Source organism: Carassius carassius, chromosome 40 (genome assembly GCF_963082965.1).
Source record: "Carassius carassius chromosome 40, fCarCar2.1, whole genome shotgun sequence".
NCBI lineage: Eukaryota > Metazoa > Chordata > Actinopteri > Cypriniformes > Cyprinidae > Carassius > Carassius carassius.
Genome location: NC_081794.1, coordinates 18211851 through 18231522, shown reverse-complemented (window position 1 = coordinate 18231522; position 19672 = coordinate 18211851). Strand labels below are relative to the sequence as shown.

The following is a 19672-nucleotide window of genomic DNA, read 5'->3' as shown; positions in this document are numbered from 1 at the left end:
ATTCTTATTTTGCTTTTTTTTTGGTTCAATAAATATTTTTCACACTTACCATGACGTGATCAAATGTGTTCTGTAATTTCTGTTGTTCCATTTGTTTTACAATAGCTGCCACATATACTGTTGCACACATGGGTAATTCTTACAAACTAGTATCCAAGTTTTGTGACAAATTGACTTTTGCATATATAATATTTGAAAAATACAGTTAAACAAAATAGTTAAATCTTCGGTTTTGAATAAATGTGATCCATTCTCACAGTCTTGCCCAGATCAAATTTTTGTAATGCTAAGGGCCAAATCAAGTGATTTGTGGACAGAAATACTATAGTAAGAACAAAGATGGACACATGAGAAATGAAAAACTGAGTGTCAATTTAAAGAAAATCACAGAGTGAGTTTTTATTTTTTTGAAAAACAAAATCTTATTTCGTAAATAATGCTATCAATATATCTATGCTGAACAAACAACACTTCTGACATTAAATAAAAAAATAACACCAATGTTTTCCTTATTTACAGCCAATGTGTGTCAGTAAAGATATTTACAGAGGTCCAGTTATAGACTTCAGGGAGAAAAAAAGAAAAAACCTTATGTGTGGTGCTCAAAAAATCAACACATTTACACACAAAATCATGTTATCACTTTTGAGTTAGAACAAAAAAAATCTCACAAATGCCCTGAAATAAATCCCATGAGGAACAAAATTTATGCAAATTTAATAACGACAAGCAACACCTCTGGACATGGATAAGGTTTTTATGGAAGTGTAAAATGTAATCAGAAGGTTGCGGTACATCAAAAACAACATCAACAGACCAACTAACTGATCCAAAAATAACGTCAAGGGCTTTGTCCTTAAACCTGCATGGGATGCTGAACCGATTCGGACACCTGAACGGCCATACAAACAATTCTAACTTGCTCTTTTATATCAGGCATTCGTCTAAACGTCTGAACATCCTTACTGTAATCCTGACCATTTTTTTTTCTTTCTAAATGACTATGCTATGCTTGCAAAAATATGTACAGTTAGGCATAAGTTTCACCGAGACATTCATGCACAATTACATTTGCAAAAACAAAACCAGCTCTTTAAAGTCATTCTCAACACAAATATTGAGGCATCACATGCAAATGTGCAGCAATACTCCATAACTACAGATTAGTGCACATTAAAACAGTATTTGTGGTGGAGCCTGCAATAATCAATATCATTTAGCCTCAGGACTACAAGTAAAGGATTAAATCAAGGCCACGCATTGATTGTGAGGGAACTGAAATAGCAGTTTGCTGGGCAGTTGGTGCTTTATTATCAGGGCACAATAAAATGGATACAGATGTAATATGCTGCCATTTTCTTCTCACCTAAACTTTCTCTGTGCAGGCAGACTCAAAACCATAATGATGGGTTAATATTCTGTTCCCTGACTGAACAAACTCTGCTTTACTTCCTTTAACCCCATGAAAGAACGCTCCTCTGTTTGGTGCCCAGGACCTGTTTGTGACTCATTTCCGACAGGTCCTGTGGGGAGTTTGTTTCTTTTGGTTTTCAATGCGACATCGACTTCTTTCATCAAGCCAGGGCAGCTCAAAATTCCTGGAAGACAACAAATGATCATTATACGACACTTAATAGTACTTAAAAGCAGCTATGTGTTAATCAGGAGATATTTCAAAAAGAAAAAAAAGACTTACTGTGGAGGCAAATTGGGCAAAGGCCGACCAAATGCCACTACTGGCAGAAAGGGAGTTACCATGATAGCCTCCACTGTACAAGAGGAAGGAAATTGTCATATAAAATATATATATATATATATATATTTTGTTCATGAATACAATATTTTTCAATTGAATCCAAGGATCATACCATTATCCACATTAGGATAAAACGAAGACACTTCTGGCTCGTTCTCCTGAACATTTGTCTTTTTCTTCTCCATGCGCTGCTGCAATCTTTGAAGCATACGCTGTTCACGTATTCTCTGAATGTCCCATCTACCAAGAAAGTTAGTTTAGACTAACTGTATAATAGAACTCACCACAAACTGGAACTGATATCTTATTATAAATAAGCATATACAGATGAGTATTTAACAGATCATTGATCAATTTTAGTCTCAAGTGAATACAATTTATAATTCACTTGATGCCTTTTTAATTAAACAAAATGTGCTTGTATAATTACACATAACATCTAATGTGTTGTAGACATACACAATCCTTTAAAAATTTAAGGTCTGTATTTATTTCAGCAAGGATCCATTAAATTGATCAAAAGTGACAGAAAGGATCATGTGACACTGACGACTGGAGAAATGAAGCTGAAAACTCAGCTTTGCCCTCACAGAAATTCAGATCATTTCTATTACATTTCAATCTATTGAAAATTGTAATATTATTGTTTTAACTGTATTTATGATCAAATATATGAAGCCTTGGTGGGCATAAGAGACTTCAAATCCTTCAATAAAAAATCTTACCAAACTATTGAATGTTTTTCATGTGCATGGAAAAACTCTAATCAAAGGGTTAAAAAACGGGTCGATGCCACAAACACAGATCTAGAAATGAAACTCACCTTTTCCGTCTCTTCTCATCCAGTTCTAACTTTGCGTGCCGCTTCAGAAAAACACTGTCATCAAGATTCTAAAGAAAAAGGGAATGGTGGATTAATTGGCCTAATACCTAAAGCTTAATTCATCCAAAAATGAAAATTCTGTCACGATTTACTCCAAACATACATGAGTTCCAAACATTCTTCTTTTGTGTTTAACAGATAAAAAGAAATTCATACATGTTTGGAACAACATGAGAGTGAGCAAATGATGACAATTTTTTGTTTGAACTATCCCTTTAAGAGTCTTGGATTTATGTGCAACACATATACGTGTGCATATTTGCATCGCTTTGATCGTTCCCTCTACATCTCACCTTCTCACACGCAGCCCCACGATTGGTGGATTATGTACAATACCTGCATGCTATTGGTCAAACTGCTCTAGATGTTTTAGGCATTATAAAAATCCTGGCTGGGACGTGTCCCGTATGAAGGGCGTATATATTCACCCTACACATATATGATGTAAATGCTGACTCTTACTTCTGGGATGTCAACAGCATCCTCCTCCTGAAGGGGTTCCATGATGTTTTCCCTCCATGATGGGACTGAGGATATATTTTTTTTGCATTACAATTTGTAAATCAATGTTTACAACTATCATTTTGCATTTGAGCCAAGTACATACTTGTAACATCATCCTCTTTCTTTGGAGGCTCGTCCCGTAAAGGAGAGGCTGGAGGCTGCTGCCAGCAGCATAGGTACATCTCATCCGTTGTCATGTACGGAAGATCCTCTGTTTCTTTGCTGTCTTCTCCCTCAGGTTGCTGGTCCGTCTGTCCGGATGATTTCGCAACATTCGTCTTCTCCGGGGTCTCCTTGTTTCGCAGCTCACGCTGACATGGTGATGTCCCTCCTGTCTCTAGTTTTTGGGGGGTCACTCTAGAGGACTTCCCTCTTGACCTCTGCATCTTTGTGTCTAACAAACTTAACTTCCTAGGCAGAATATTTACAGGTCACATCAGTCAAGCAGAAGCCACGAGAAGACAGAACAAGTAAAAAAAAACAGGAAAAAGGTGAGTTTCCCATTCTTACCTCTTTTGCACTTTTCCACTTGACTTGGCCTGAGTTTGTGGGCTGTGGGCCAAATCTGATTCCCAAAAGTCATCCGTGTCAGGAACCCATCTCTCCAGTGGCTGGAAGAGCCTCTTGTCACGAGGTTCCTTACTTAACAACTGCAAACGGCGCTCCATCCGCTCAATACGGGCAAGCAACTGTTTAACAGCAGGACAAATACATCAGAAAAAAAAATTATAAGCCTGACAAAGGAGACAATGGAAGTTCGGGGAATGAAAGAAGGGGTCTTTTGCACATCAAGGTTAAATTTATCAATAATACAGTAATATTGTGAAACATATTTACGATTTAAAATACCAGTTTTCTATTTTAAATGTAATTTATAAAAATGTAATTTACTTTCAGCAACTACTCCAGTCTTCAGAGTGACAGAAATATTAGCATTTTAGGCTGATTTCCGATTTCTTTTTCATTATATTGTTAAAAACAGTTGTCCGGATTATGTAAACTGATACTTTGTATCAGGATGCATTCAGTTTTAATGAATGCATGTATTTAAAACAGAAACATTTTGCAACATTATAAATATTTCCAGTCATTTTCGATCAATTTAATGCATCTGTGCTGACTAAAAAATTCTAACTGATGTCAATGGTTGCATACATACCGTGTCTCTGTCTGATTTGAGTTCATCTATTTCCTTGTCTTTTGTCTGCAGCTGTTGCTGTTGTTGCTCTATCAAGTCCAGCTGAAGCAAAAGCAGTTGCTTAAGGCAAGTGGCTTGTGCATGAGGATGACTAGTGATCTTCCTCATATTTGTCCTTTTGCCCTCCGAGTGTTCATTAGACACCCCCATAGTCTCTAACCCTTTGGTGCTTTTCTCACCCACAGGGTCTCTAGAATTACTATGTGAATTCATGGATACAAACTCTGGCTTGTTATCAATGGCGTTGGTCTGTCCAAGAGGAGTTTTACTTTTTACAGGGGTGCCTTCACCCCCCATTTGTTTAGCTTGAGATGACAGTGTTTCTGTGCCCACAGAGCCAGCCTCTGAAGCGACAGCCAACTCTCTTCCAGGCTTTAAAGGCAGTGAAGTCCGCTTGGCTTTCCCAGTCTTGTCCAAGATCAGATGTTGTCTGGTCCTGTCTTGAGTGTCACCAAGAGAAATTCCAATCTCTCTTCGGACACTAACTGGGTGTCGTGTTTGAGATGAACTTAAGTCACAGATATTTGAGTACAATCCCACTTTAGAAAAGCATTCGGGTCGCATATTCATGGCGAAGAAAAACCTCTACCCCATGAACCATGGCTCTTATAGAGTTGATATCAACAGGGTGTGTCTGCAGACCTGTAAATGAAAGAAAAAAAATCGATATTACACCAAAGTGACTGATATGTAAATTACAAATCATTGTTTGAGGATCCCTTTGAATTCTGGGAAAATATGAAAATGCAAAGAAGCATATCCTTCCTGTCTATATATGCAACCAAACCTTCTGTATAAAGTTGAAGTTAATCTACTGGGAGAGCATAGACTAAATAAAACATAAAAAAACATACACATAATATCTTTATGACATTAAGCTGTCTACAGAGTAGAAATCAGATGCTTGTTCATAAACAGCAGATCACTGCAGCTCACTACCGGTTGGACTTGGGTAAATACTTGCACACATCTATTACACTAATACTGAAGCTCCGTGTGAATCTGCTAACTAAACGCAATGATGCAAATCGTTCAAGAGGTATGTAGCATTTTAACTTGAGCTTTTAATAAATATCCCGCCTCCATTTTGATCCTGCTAGCTAGCCGCTGTTAGCAAACGAGGTGAGAGATTATTAAACCGCTTTCGCTACACAATGAGTTTGAATCCATGCCGCGTTTCTTACATATTTACTGGTTAGTCCAGGGTAAAATCCTAAAGATCTGAAGAAAAGCGTCTTATATAAGCCTTTTACTTTACTTTTATTGCTGTTTGTCCCCCATTTCAGGCTTGAATCTGCACAATGTCCCCAACATACGACTGCGTTTGACTCAGTGCGCATGCGTCACGTCAGGACGTGTTTACATTCAGAGTCGGGGTCTTTCGGACAGTATGTGCGTACACATTTATATGCACTAAAACTGAGTACATTGATTTAAACATGGGTAACTCGGTCAGGATAGTTCTGATAAGGGAAGGCTAGATGTCTGTCATTGGGAAAGTTCGTGGATCATAATACCATAAGACAGTAAAAGAAAGCATTATGCCGTGCACACTTGAGGAGAGGACCTTCCCAACGTCACTTCCTCTGACGTTTTGCACTCCATCGCGGTTGTTTTATTTTATTAACTTTATTTATCTAGATCCATAACACTACTTTCTAACACTATGAATATGACTCTATACTAAAACAATGCTTGATGTGTTATAAATGTATTTTCTTTGCATATTGGTTATCCACAAAGTAACTCAATCAACAACAAACCATTTTTTTCTTTCATATTGAAATAATTTAAAAAGTATCATCGGTTCATTTTCAGAAAATAGGAAAACAAGCAGAACGACCTCAGATAAGTTTGTACTCTAATTGATGTATAAGTTCATGTCATACCTTCCTTTGTCTGATCTTCTCTTTGTCTCTCTTTTTATATTTTTCAGTTTAGCAAATTAATGTTATTTCTTTGCTCTCCTCTTTATTTTGTTGACATTGAGCGTATCGTTGATACATTTAGACAACTCTGTATTTTTTGCATTGATATTTATAAACTTTATTTACCCGAGTATTTCACCCAATTTCTCCTTTTGTTTGATATATGGCAAATATGTTTGGATATTGACTTTTCTAATTTTGTTAAAAGGAACAATATAGGAACAAGGTTAATATATGATAATAATATAATATTATTTAATTATATGTAGATATACTAATGTCACAGAGCTCATGTCACACATTACACAGATTACATGTGTTTAACTGTAATCACCAGCAGGGGGAGATAAAGTACAATTGATTATATCTTTTAACTGACATTCTCTCATATCTTCAAATCATTCGTAGAAAAAAAGGTTTTTTTTTTTACAAAAAAGAAAATGTTTTATCGTTTTATTTCATTATATCCATAATCCATGCATAATGTATTCCAAATGCAATAATATTGCTATCTCATTATTACCACTAAAACCACAAAGAAAATGATTGAACACAGAAAGTTGTTTAATTATATTGAGGTTCAGTTCAGCTGCAATAGTCTATTAGACTGTTCATAGGGCTCTCTCATCCTCTTTCTGAGGGAAACCGAAGCTCATTATCTCACTTGACTTATGCAATCTATTGATCTAAGGTGAGTAAAAGCCTGAAATGGATCAAATCAATGTGAATGAATATGTTCACAATATGTTCATCCTGCAGTATTCTTTCACACAGAACAGAAAGAAAGGGAAAAAATAAAAATTTGAGGGAGAGAGAGAAAAGTAAGCGATTCTTCATTAATCATGGTTTGCATTACAGTATCAAAGATTAAGATTAAAAAACATGTCAGTATGCACAATAGACAGCTACAGGTCTCATGTCTTATTCTCCTTGCCATGGTTAATGTTCAAATGGCTCTCCTCCAGTATGTGTCTGCTTGAGTATTGAATATGCGAGCAAGTGCATGATTAATTATTAGATTATGCAGTTCATAATTATAATATCAGTCAATATTTACCCCACCATATGCTGCAGACACACAGGGGTGCCCCTCTCTCCTTGTCACAATGGCTTTCACACCAGGAGGAGAGAGCAGGCTAACATTTGGCAGGTATGTCTCTAATGCTCTTAGCCATCTGACAGTCGCGTGGTCTCTCCCCACAAGAACATAATGTTTCTGATTACTGGGTTAATTTCAACACAGTTTGGCACAGTGGAGACTCTGCAATCTCTTGCTGCACAGTTAGCACGTTTGGCCGCCGGCCATCACGCTTCCAGCCTCCAGCCCGGTGTTGAATAGGTTCGGGTTTAGCCAAAGGGGCTGATTCAGAAGAGTGGATCCTGGTGAATACTATGAACATCTATATTTTTACATTCACTGATTTCTTTTCTGCCAGATTTAGGACATCACAGACTGCTTTATGTAACAGATCAAAATGATATTTTCAACCCTTTGTCAGTGCTGTTTTTCCATTCATGCTGTTTATTGGTGGGTATCTGCTTCTTTTATAGATATCTATACCTCCCTCATGTACACATAACTATTTTGTTTAGTCTTTTGAACTGGCATCCGTATTGCCCTGCTTTTAGTCTCCATAAGCTGTATTGCTGCTTTCTATTTCCACAGCCAGCCTTATGAGTGAATGACATTGGTGGGTGCACGGGGTGTCAACTCAATTCATCCACACTTTCTGTTATATTTGTTGAGTTACAGCACACAGAGAATTCTGAACAATATATAAATATATAAGCTTTGCTGTAACTTTTGGTTCATTCATGTTAAAGCTGCTTGAAAAAATGCTAAAAAAGTAACAGGTGTGACATTACCATTGAGATGCTCCATGTGGGACAAATCACTAAAGCTGTGGCATTTCTGATTCTCTTTTCTTTTTGTGCCGTTTCTACATTTCCTTTCTCTGGAAAGGGCTCAAGCACTTCCACTTTAATGACAGAGAGAGCTACTTCAGAGGAACACCAGCAAAAATGATTTATGGGAGAGAGTTTTGAAGACCTTTTCTTTTTTCTCCCAAACTCTATACATTCCACAGTTTTCTTGCTCCTATTTCTTAAATATTAACAGCAGGGTGAATTACCACAGAGTTGTCTTTTCTCATGAGTGAGCATGTTGGATTCTGATTTAATATCAAGTAGTCGTCATCAACTCATTCGAAGCCTTGTGAACTGAAATGTTTCAAATAGCGAAAACTATTAATTCAGTAGTGTACTTATAGATTTTCACATTTATTGCAAACATATAGTGCATGCATTTAGGAATTTTCCCCCTGACCTTTGCACTGCTACATGAAGGCTTTTGTATTGGTCCATCTAACCAAACCTGGGCCACTAGAGTGGCTGCCATTGAGTTCAGTGGGAATTCTGACAGATAGACTTCTCCAGGTATACTTATAAACCTCCTTTTGGAAATCCAATTTGTTGAATTCCCTCTTGATTTTGAACTGCTCCAGCGCTTTCCACACCCTCAAATCATATCTTGCACATTGTTATCCATCAACTCTCCCCTAGTGCTTTCTCTAGCATGCTGGTGCCATAACATCCCACCCCATATCCCCAAAACTCACATTTGTACACACATCCCCAGCAGTGTGATTCAATGCCTCTTATTAAATACCAAAATGTGTATGTGTTCTGAGGGGAGACAAAGGGGTCAGACGTACCTCTTTGGGCCGACAAACAAATAGGCGAAAAACAAACAAAAAGGTCTCGTAACCAGGCGGAGGGAGTAACTCAGACACAATCAATTCTCCATGAGCTCTCAGTGGCGCTTCGAAAGCCATGGAAACAAAAACAACACTCCCAACTCAGGTTTACAGCTCAAGGACCCGTCCTGTTTATTTTCAACCTCCAAAACCAACCCTGTTATTATTCTTGCAGCGGTCAGAGTTGACTTGTAAAATACTCTGTGTGGGAGGGATGGAGAAAGCTTTTTGAGTTCCATCACAACAAAGTTCACTCTAAGGTGACAAAAGCCCTCTTTTTTTGCATGCCAACACCTGGCCCTTATCTAATGGCCTAATTAGTCTGTAATAAAGGAGACTAATGGGCTCTGTTCATTTAAACTAATGAAGGTGTATCACCTGGCTTTTGGCAACCCTATCCCACCCACATTCAGAGTAAATGTTGAGTCCTTCAGTGTAATTATAAATAATAAAATTTCACTTCATGAAGCTTCTGTCAGATATATAATGATTTAAAGTGAAGTTAGAGTAAACTAAAAAAGCTTTGTCAAATTTAGTTTGTTTTAGCCTCTTTTCTCTTGCTCTCTCTTTCTTTTTCTGTCCTTCCATCTCCTCCTCTCCTGCAGTGACCGCATGATTTATGCGTCTCTCCTAGTCTGAGAGTACATAAATACATATAAAGGTTGTAAACTCCCACTATCCATAAAAATGATTAAAGCACCTATTTTGGTTAAATCGGTGCCTGCCCACAACTGTGTTTGATTTTCCACCTAAACCAGAGCCATGTGACGTTCCACTCAAGCTTCCAGGTCTACACACTCAAACACGCCCTTCTCCTAGGGCAGGAAATGAAAGCCAGAACAGAAATAGGAATAAAAAAATATTTGGATGTCATCTTTTGAAGATGTGTATTTTCTGATATTTAAACCAATAGCTGTCTGGATGGTACAGGGCTTCCTCTAGCATTAGACTGATTGGAGTGATCTTTTATTGGTTATTAGAGACAAGTCTGTAGCTACAGGCAAGATCTATGAGATCTTTTACCACTGAAACTGCATACAGATGTTCAGGATCAGAGTGTTACCTTTGTGTGTGTTGTATATGGTCATCTCTGTATGTGTGTCTGAATATGCTTTAACATGATGCTCTTCAGTCATGCCTTTTTCTGATGGACCAATGAAACCCATATCAATACTTCAGCTGGAGCATATTTATATGAAGTGCACATATTGATTAATTAATATATTCATTTGAAAAGATAATTAATTAATAATAATTAATGTATATTTAAAAGTCAAAGTGCCTTATGAATTTAAACATTCTGGTGCCTCATTAAAGATTGTTTCATTGTATTATATGGCTCTCTGAAATACTTGACTTCTATTGGTCATTTGAGCCGTCTTGTGGTTTGATATATCCTCAAATCTCCCGTCACCAATGATGATGCTGACCACTCATCTGGGTGAAAGCTGAAACCGGGGTCATGAACAATGGACATTACTATAATATTGTTACAGATTGATTTGTACATCGTAAAAGACAGTTTGTTTCTAAAACAATAAAAATAACGTCTACATTTTTTAAAATATATATAATGTTCGGGATAATGTTGCTACAGTTATCTTCTAATAACTAACCGATTGTTTATGCAACGTAGGGTGACATTGACATTGGCAAGATCAGATACATACCTTCTGGTGAAAAAGAAGAGAAAGAAAACAAGTTTTTTTTTGTTCTCTAAGACAGAAAAAAAAAACCTTGAGAGATGAGATGGATAGAGGGGGCTTCAGGTGTAAAAGCGGTGGGGGGCTTTTGCTTGGCTCATAAAGAATGTCAGCTGGAGTCTTGATGTTAATGTAAAAATCCTGGGTGAGTCCCTCAGGCAAGCCACTCACCTTCCCTGTTGAGGCAGATCACCAGGGTGAAGATTCAGTATGTTCTATTCCACAAAATAAATGTCTATAAGGACAAAATCCTATGTACTGAGACCTTAGATAACATTTGCTGAAATTTTGATGTCAGTTGTACTTTATGTCCATAGTAAATTATATATATATATATATATACACAATTTATTTTTTCTGCTGTAATTTCTCCCTGCTACATTTGAGACTAATTAATGCTCATTAGGATCACCGCTCTAAGCTATTAGGTTCTCAGATCAACTTTAAGCTGTCACTAAACATGTTATGTCTCTTTGTCCTAATATTATAGAACAGTTAGAGTGGTCACCACACTTCAGCCTATTCTGTATTAATGCCATGGGTAAGGGTTAAACACTGGGATAAGGAGGCCTACTGTTGCTGGCTAACATGCCCAGCTGGAGTTTCTGTGACCTGGGGTGCAAATCTGTCTTAACTAGGTCCTCTCCAGAGAGCCAGAGATGCAGGCTGGCAGATCCATCATTACGGGGGTGTCTGACCACAGTGCAGCTCATGTTTAAAAAGAAAACCTTAGTGAGCAGAATACAAAGAGACAAATAGAAAGGAAATGAAGAACAGAAGTAAGGAGAATTATTTTGGATGTCATACCTTATACATTATTACTATTTCATAATTATTGTATTGTTTACTAATCTATAATAGGCTATATAATAGGAAGTCCTCATTGTATACTGGAGCATGTTGGACAGGGTTGTGTAACATTCAAAACTGTGTTGAGAATTCAAACTGTAAATTCTAAATTCACATTCGATTCTTTAATATAAACTGAAGTTGAATTGGGGTTAGCAAACAGGATTTAATTATTTAATTAATCCTATATTTTGGGAATTTATAGTCTGAAAGTTTTAAAAAGTTTAAAAATAAATTTATAGTTAATTATTTCCTAAAATTTATCAAATCTATAAGTTGTCACAAAATATAAATGTGTCTTTAATAAACTATATATTTTTCCTATAGGCAATAATAGTGGAAACTGTCCAATATTTTTTTTTGCAGCCAAGATTTTATGGCATGCACCTATCCTAAAAAAATATTCTTTAAAGAAAAACGGTGACAACCAGCTCCGCTCTCCCATTTATAGTGACAGCTGGCGTTGTATTATGGCAATAATGTTAGTACTGGAGTACTCAGGCCAGGTGAGAGAAATATTCCATACAGATAAAGGATGAATGCTAAAACCTGAAACCATCCTTGACTGTATTCCAGCTCTGCAGTGTTTGTATCCCACCATTATAACCCCAACATATCGTCACAATTTCAGAAGCCCAATTTCACAAGCACTTTGAATTAACCATAATTAGAATCTCGGCTTTTGACCCTTTCGAACACACGGGATGAGGGTGTGTAAATCAGATTGGTTCTGCGGTGATCAGTAACATATGTGAACTGGGAAGAAGATGAATGTGCTCATGCCAGAGTCTATATCAATGAGCTGTGGTTTATGGGGCCTGTGATCCAGGTTTAGTGTTGTGCCAGTGCCAGGCCTGTGATTGATGTGTAAGATATAAACTGATGTGTTGAGAGGCAAGGGATTTTCTTTCATGCTTGTATGTTTTCTGTTAAAGGTGCAAAGCAAGAGTGAAAGCACTTCCTCCCATTTCCAAGATGATTCCAAACATTTGGTAAAATATTATTTTATGCAGGTAGGGATATGTGTTTTATGTTGATGTCCCTGACTATATAAAACACAGAAATCTAGCAGCCAGTGTGATGGGATTTACCTATGCCCTGCGTATGAGAGACTGAAATGAGGATGTGAATGTTTGTGTGTGTGTTTTCGCATGCTGGTAAATGTCATGCTCTTTCTCAGTATGCTTTATCAAAAGGTATGGGACCTCTCATAGGAAAATATCACTACGCATTTGGCAAACATTAGGTTGCGGTGCTTTTGATCACAAATGTGAGTGTGGAGTAAAGCTCAAATAAGAAAAGATTAATTTTCTGAGAACATGTTTGTTTCCTTTGCAGGGAAATAAGCAATCTGTTTTTTTTAATTATATCCAGTACAGGTGTGTGTGTGTGTGTGTGTGTTTGTCTGCATCATGCACGAGTAACCATAACAAAATTATTCTCAAACCTGTTTACAAATCACCATTGAGTAGTTAATATTACAAGCTCAATTGACAACATATGTGCCATAGTTTGACTAGCACAAAAATAATTTTGACTCGTCCTTTGTTTTCTTTAATAAAGGGCATTAAACAAGGTCATAATGAAGTACTAACAACTGGAATGGGATCATTTTTGAAGGATTTAAAAGCAGAAATGTGAAGCGTGTAATTTTATTAAGGCACTTACATTATTGTTCTGTTAAACCTCTGTATTATTTGATCCTTAAAGTCACCATTTTTGTGGTAATTATAGAATTTTAGATGTTACTGTATGTTGTCAGAGCAACTAAGATGTAAAATTTAATATAATTTCATGCAGAAAACGATAGTAAGCAAGCTTTACACTAAAATCATGTTAACAAATATTTAATTGATATATTGTGGATATACAATATTAAAATTGTGAATGTTTTAGTTCACTATTTACTTCCTAATGCCTCACTATAACTTATATTTTTGCTTGTTGTAAAGAAATGGTGGGACAATACCTTTTTTTTTCTTATCGAAATTATGCCACATGCATAACCAGAACTTGAAATGAACTGGAAATATACCTTGTTATGAGCATCTCTTGTGAAATATCTTTTGCGTTCTAAATAAGAAAAATGAGCTCTTGAACTGACTTAAACCTGAAAGATTCCTCTGTTAATCTCAAACCTTGAACACTGATTATGGGCGCCTCCCCTTTTGAAGAAAAACAGAACAGTGGAGTGTTTCCATTCTAAGTAGATCATGCCAAATTACAGAAATGTGCTTTCAATTCCACCCTTCTGAAACAATAGATGATAAACAAGCTAGATTTTTGTGTTTTGCTAAACTATATAATGCTACCCAAACTCTAAATTGTTCTGTGTGGTGTTTAGCTACATGTTAATACCTATTATATGCCGGGTCAAATAAAACTCCCTATATCAATTAGAGTTTTGCCTGTTTTATCATCCATCACATGAAAGTCTGATCACTTAAAAAAAAAAAAATAAACAGCACAACTCTCCTCAAAATGCCACAAGATTTTAGATATGATTCATGTCTGTGGCACTAACAGAGCCGGACTAAAGTTGTCCTGTCTTAGCAGTTATGAAGTTTCTGTGTGTTGTGTGCATGTGTGTTTTTAAATGATGTCATAGGCTTTGTTCCTTGGTGAGCATTTTACATTTCCCTCTGTCCTTCCCTTTTTTTTTAAATCAGTATTGGAGGGAAACTAGAGGCCAAATGTCATTCTGTCATGTTTCAGGCTGCTTGTTCATGCAACAGCATGTGTTCTGCATCTCTCAGGAGAGCGATATACATCATAGCAATACCTCTAACTCAGCACAGAAACGCTGCCATAGCCAGAACCTTTTAGCTTTACTCCAGTAAGCAGCCCAGTGAGATCAATGCTTCAAGTCGGAGTTTAACAAACCAGCTTAGTTAAACCATTTAGCTTTGGAAATATTTCAGTATTGTGCATAATTTATTGAGCTGGACATGGTTTATGTACACTTGATGAAAGCACAGTAATCTTTACTGTTAACGTTTTCCCTAGAGAAACAAATTTGGGTTGGAGATATGGAAGGGCTTGTACCTATTTTAACTATGATTTGTTACTAGCTAGTCATTTAATGGTTGCAGGGGGAGGGATACTTTCATCCGAAAGACAAAAATCTGTGTGGTTTAACATGAGTCATCAATATTTTGGAAAACTCTCAGTCAGCAAATGTTTTGGATGGCATTCAGCAAAGAGTGAAAGAAAACACAACCTGTCAAATATCAAAGAAGTGTATGGGTATGCGTGCTCTTTTAGTGGCAATTCAGCAGCACTAGGGGGCCCTGCAGGGCTGCGTTAATGTGATTGCATGATTTGTGTGTGTGTGTGTGTGTGTGTGTTCCTATGGAACTTCCAGTGACAGATTTATTATCAGCCTTGCCAGTGACATTGACTGTTGAGAGTTCATCTTCTGTTAAAATCCTGATACTCTAACATGACATCAAACCCTCAGTGACCAATAAGCACAATGTGTTCAGTGTGAAGCTGTTTTCACATAGACTAAAAAGAAAAGGAAAAAAAAAGAAAAGAGGAAAGACAGGTGGACGCAACAGTTGCTGCTGTCCCTCAAAGCAATCTGGCCGAAAGGAGAGCACCTGTCGGATGTGTAACTGCTGTGAATGGTGTGAATGATTAGATCTTTGTGTCAGGTACACAGTTCTAAGCTAAATCTTCTACCTCTTCTAACTTATTAAGAGGAAAACTGCATTGCTCTTTTGTAGCTCAGGAGATCTAGAGTTTAGACTTAAAGATTTCTTAGTAAGGATTCAATGATACAAAATTGGTTATCAGCTGTTTTTATTTTTTCATTGTTATAATTGGTCAGAAAAAAAAGAAAAAAGAATTTTTTTTTTACAGACATTATTGTTATCACTAAACACAATGTAATGAAACACAAATGTAAAACTAAAGGTAAAACACCTGGGGGGAAAGTCATTAAATCATTAAACACAAAGAGTTTAATATCCCAGTTAAATGTAATCTTTAGCAAATCTGAAAATGAACCACTTTTTCCATACTGTACAATGCCATAATAATGACTAAATTCACTAAAATTTTAAAAAGCTGATTTTACTTTTAGAGTCATAATATTAGCATTGTTTATATTATTATATTACTAATAAGGCTTATCTGTATTGGGTAGAATAAAAAAATTGGTACATCCTAATTCTCAATTTTAATTATCAACTTTGTCTTCCTAAAATTTTTACAAAATAAAACAACAGACATTCACACAAAAATTGGCCTTCTAAGAATTTGATGAGGAATTAGTTTAATTTAAAATCTCTGACTTCTGTTTGCAGACGTTGGCGTTTGGTTCCAATCTGAGCAAGTTTTAAGACAGAGATCCTCAAATCTGGCCCACGAGATCCACTTTCCTGCAGAGTTTAGCTCTAACCATAATCAAACACGCCTGAGCAAGCTAATCAGTGTCTTCAGGATCATTTGAAAATTAGGTGAGGTTGATCAGGGTTGGAGCTAAACTCTGCAGAACTTTTAAGATATAATTTGCATCAACTCTCGAGTAGACACAATTTCTACAATCTGTTTCTCAGTAGAGCAAAATATCTCTAATTAAACTCATTTGTTTCTCCTATACAGCAAAGAGTGATTTTTCTGTCCTATGGTTTGAGTGTGTGCTGTTACAGTCACATCTCTTTATTGGTGTGTTAGGAGAGCTGTGCCATTTGTTTTCCACGTAGCCACGATGTTGCTCTGTGTGTGTGTGTGTGTGCATGAGTCTGCTAGACTCATATGAGACATTACAGGATAGCTAAGCCTCTCTTATGGGCCACAGCTGCTCATGGCTGTTGTAGTGCCTGTGTGATGTCATCTTTAATGGACATCCATTTCCACTGGGAAACAGGAGGGAGAGATGATCTTCATAAAGCCACCTGCATACTGGTGCATATGTACCACTGTGTACGTGACCTCTGAAAGAGAAGAAAAGCTGGGTTGGGAAAGCTCCTTGGTGGCTTTGTTTTCAGGAGATGATAGCATTACTGGGGAACAGAAAAATCTATGATTTTTTGGAAATGAACGGGGTGTGTGAGTGTGTGTTAGGGTGTGGTGGTTGGAGGGGGGGGGGGGGGGGGTCAGATCATTTTTATGCCAACTCTACACCGTCTTGAGTAAAGGAGAGCCCCGCTAGGGATGTAAGGTGAGACACTGGGGCAGATGGAAGAGTGAGGGATCGAAGGGGTGTGTGTGTGTTGTTCATGTGCTCTGGTGAGTGTATGGAAATAGCAAACAGTATACTCTTATATTTTCAACTGTCCGTTGTCTCTGTCTGTCAAACTTCTATCTGTCTATCTATCTATCTATCTATCTATCTATCTATCTATCTATCCGTCTGCTAGCCATCTGTCCGTCCGTCCATCTGTCCATCCTCCGTCCATCATCTCTGTCTGTCAAACTTCTAACATCTATCTATCTATCTATCCATCCATCCATCCGTCCGTCCGTCGTCTCTGTCTGTCAAACTTCTAACATCTATCTATCTATCTATCTATCTATCTATCTATCTATCTATCTATCTATCTATCTATCTATCTATCTATCTATCTATCTATCTATCTATCTATCCGTCTGCTAGCCATCTGTCCGTCCGTCCATCTGTCCATCCTCCGTCCATCATCTCTGTCTGTCAAACTTCTAACATCTATCTATCTATCCATCCATCCATCCATCCGTCCGTCCGTCGTCTCTGTCTGTCAAACTTCTAACATCTATCTATCTATCTATCTATCTATCTATCTATCTATCTATCTATCTATCTATCTATCTATCTATCTATCTATCTATCTATCTATCTATCTATCAGTCTTTCTGTCTGTCTGCAAAAAGAGCACAGCTCTAAGACTTGAGTGATGGAAAACAGCAGTGGGAGAGCCGCCAGTTTCACAGGGAGGACCGAAGGAAAAGAACTAAAAGATAAAAGACTGTGGGGTGTTTTAATTATTAAACTCTACAAAAGTACTAAAGACTTGGGCTAAAGGTATACTGTCAAATGCAGAATAATCACTCTGTTCTCTCTGTTCCTTCTCCACTGGTTGTTTTAATCTTTCCTTTCCTTTTTTTCTCTGCTCTCATTTCCATCTGCCTCTCTTTATAAAAAGGTTACTTTCTTCTTTTCTCTTCTTCATTTCTTCCTCAGACAGAATGATCTCCTTTGCTGGGTTCCTTATATGTGAGTGTGCAGGTATGTTTCCATGTTTGTAAGCAAGCGTAATTACACCCCCACCCTCCGCCTCATTAGGTTTATTCTGAAGGATTTGATTAAATATTTAAAGTGTGTAGCACTTTCTCTGGCATCAGGTGTAAGCCACCGCTGTAATCATAGATAACACTCTGTAATTACACTGCAGTTAACCGTACAAGTGTGTGCGTCTCTCTCTCTCTGTGTGTGTGTGTTTGAAATATGAGCACGCTAAACCCTGTAATTCATGTGTACCATCCCAGTCTCCCACACTGTGTTCTCCTTGCTCCTTCTGATACACACACACCTTTTTTTGTTTGTTTCGTAATCCTCCCACAATGCCTGCATGTTTCCTTTCTCTTTCTTTGATGCTGGATAGAGAGTGCAAAAGCAGCAGAGAAAGAGAGAGAGAAAGATGGAGGGAGAAAAAGATTACACTCATTCTGAATGCAATTATGCACAAAGGCGTGAATTTCATAGACATCTGTTTTGATGCTGATATGTGGATGTTTACTTAAATTTGCTAAATGTATTTGTGTATGTGTATATTTATATATATATATATATATATATATATATATATATATATATATATATATATAAAATAAAATCTTAGTTTTGATTTTGTTTCAATTCTGATCTTATCTGATATCCTTAAGTTTCCTGAAAAACCAGTGGTTACCGCCATGATGACTCCCTATTTTGGCTTGTTTTCCACTGGTCTCAGTAAAAATCCTGGTTGAAGCTAACCCCATACACACCACAAACCAGAACCTGTCAGATAAAGTTAAATATGAGCTCGGTTTTTTCATGTGCTGTTGTCGGTTACCACAAATATACGATGTTCTATGCAATATTTGTAACGCGGAAAGAGAGGGAAAATAAAATAAGTGGGCTTGAAGCTTTAAAATTAAAATACTTTCCAAAGAGAGTAGGCTATATGTGTGTTCTTACAAACACATCTATGGGCTTCACCAGCTCAAACTGAAGAGCTGCCTTAATGAGCAACATGATTTTAGCTGAAGTAGAAATAGCACACGGAAACATCTACCTGTTGTGAAATGTATATGTAATATTGGACCCAATGTCAACAGCGCTGCAAGTATGTTCATACACAAACAACAGTTTATGTGTCATGTGATAATGGAACTTAATTAATAAAAAAAAGGTGGATAAGATGTCTCTATATAAGAACTCAAGGTCTTGAACTGTAAGTATCAAAATAGATGCTTTACATGATTTTTAAATTGCTAGACCAGGCCTATATCACAGCTCACATGGAAATATGTCCTAGAAGAGTTATGCTTGCTGCTTATGAAAAGCGTATGTGTGTTCGTTCACAGGCCTTGAGAAATCTTTTCTCCATAATTCTCCAAGGTTACATGACTGACGTTTCTTCCTCCACAATTCTTTCTGCTAGTCCTTTATACTTTCATTTTGTATTTTTCCTTTCGTCTCCATAGTCCTGAAGCCGAACATGTGTTGCATGTAATGTTTTCCCAGAGTTAAAGGCATTGCTCGGAGGTTGTACTTGTACCTTTGGATGATGTGTAGACGAAAAGGTGTTTAAAAGGCTTTGTTTCCTCAGAGGCACACACACACACACACACACACCACTGCAGTAAAACCTGATATGGCTCTCATGATGGAGTCTGTCTTTGGCAGGTGCGGTTTCTTGGCGCTCCTTGTAGCCTGCGGCGATGGGGCTTTTTCGTTGACCGTGCTCTGTCCGAGAGAGCTGGAGAACATTACATCGCACATTATCTCAGAACAATAGGTCATATCCTGAAAGTTTTATTCCCTAACACACATGACAACACAGTGAATACGCAGTCGAAGCAAAGCTCTAGAAGTTGTCCTGGTATATCCTGATTAAAATCTGATATGAAC

The 19672-nt window shown here is 37.2% G+C and overlaps 1 protein-coding gene across 1 annotated transcript; it reads right to left on the bottom strand.

Annotated features, from left to right (window-relative positions):
- Positions 1-1078: 1078 nt before the first annotated feature.
- LOC132122277 (male-specific lethal 1 homolog) lies at positions 1079-5737 on the bottom strand. Its single transcript, XM_059532342.1, has 9 exons — positions 5595-5737; positions 4303-4983; positions 3654-3832; positions 3247-3554; positions 3102-3166; positions 2580-2647; positions 1869-1996; positions 1697-1769; positions 1079-1598 (listed from the first exon to the last, which is right to left on the bottom strand). The coding sequence occupies exons 2-9, from the start codon at positions 4909-4911 to the stop codon at positions 1508-1510; spliced, it is 1521 nt and encodes a 506-aa protein (XP_059388325.1). The 5' UTR covers positions 4912-4983; positions 5595-5737; the 3' UTR covers positions 1079-1507.
- Positions 5738-19672: the final 13935 nt, after the last annotated feature.

Bases quoted from the DNA above. Each gene is read 5' to 3' on its own strand.
- LOC132122277 (XM_059532342.1), bottom strand. From the start codon at position 4,911: ATGAATATGCGACCCGAATGCTTTTCTAAAGTGGGATTGTACTCAAAT. The intron at 1,997-2,579 runs GTGAGTTTCATT...CTTTCTTGGTAG, and splicing joins GATGAGAAGAGACGGAAAAG to ATGGGACATTCAGAGAATAC. The intron at 1,599-1,696 runs GTAAGTCTTTTT...GTTGTCTTCCAG, and splicing joins TTGCCCAATTTGCCTCCACA to GAATTTTGAGCTGCCCTGGC.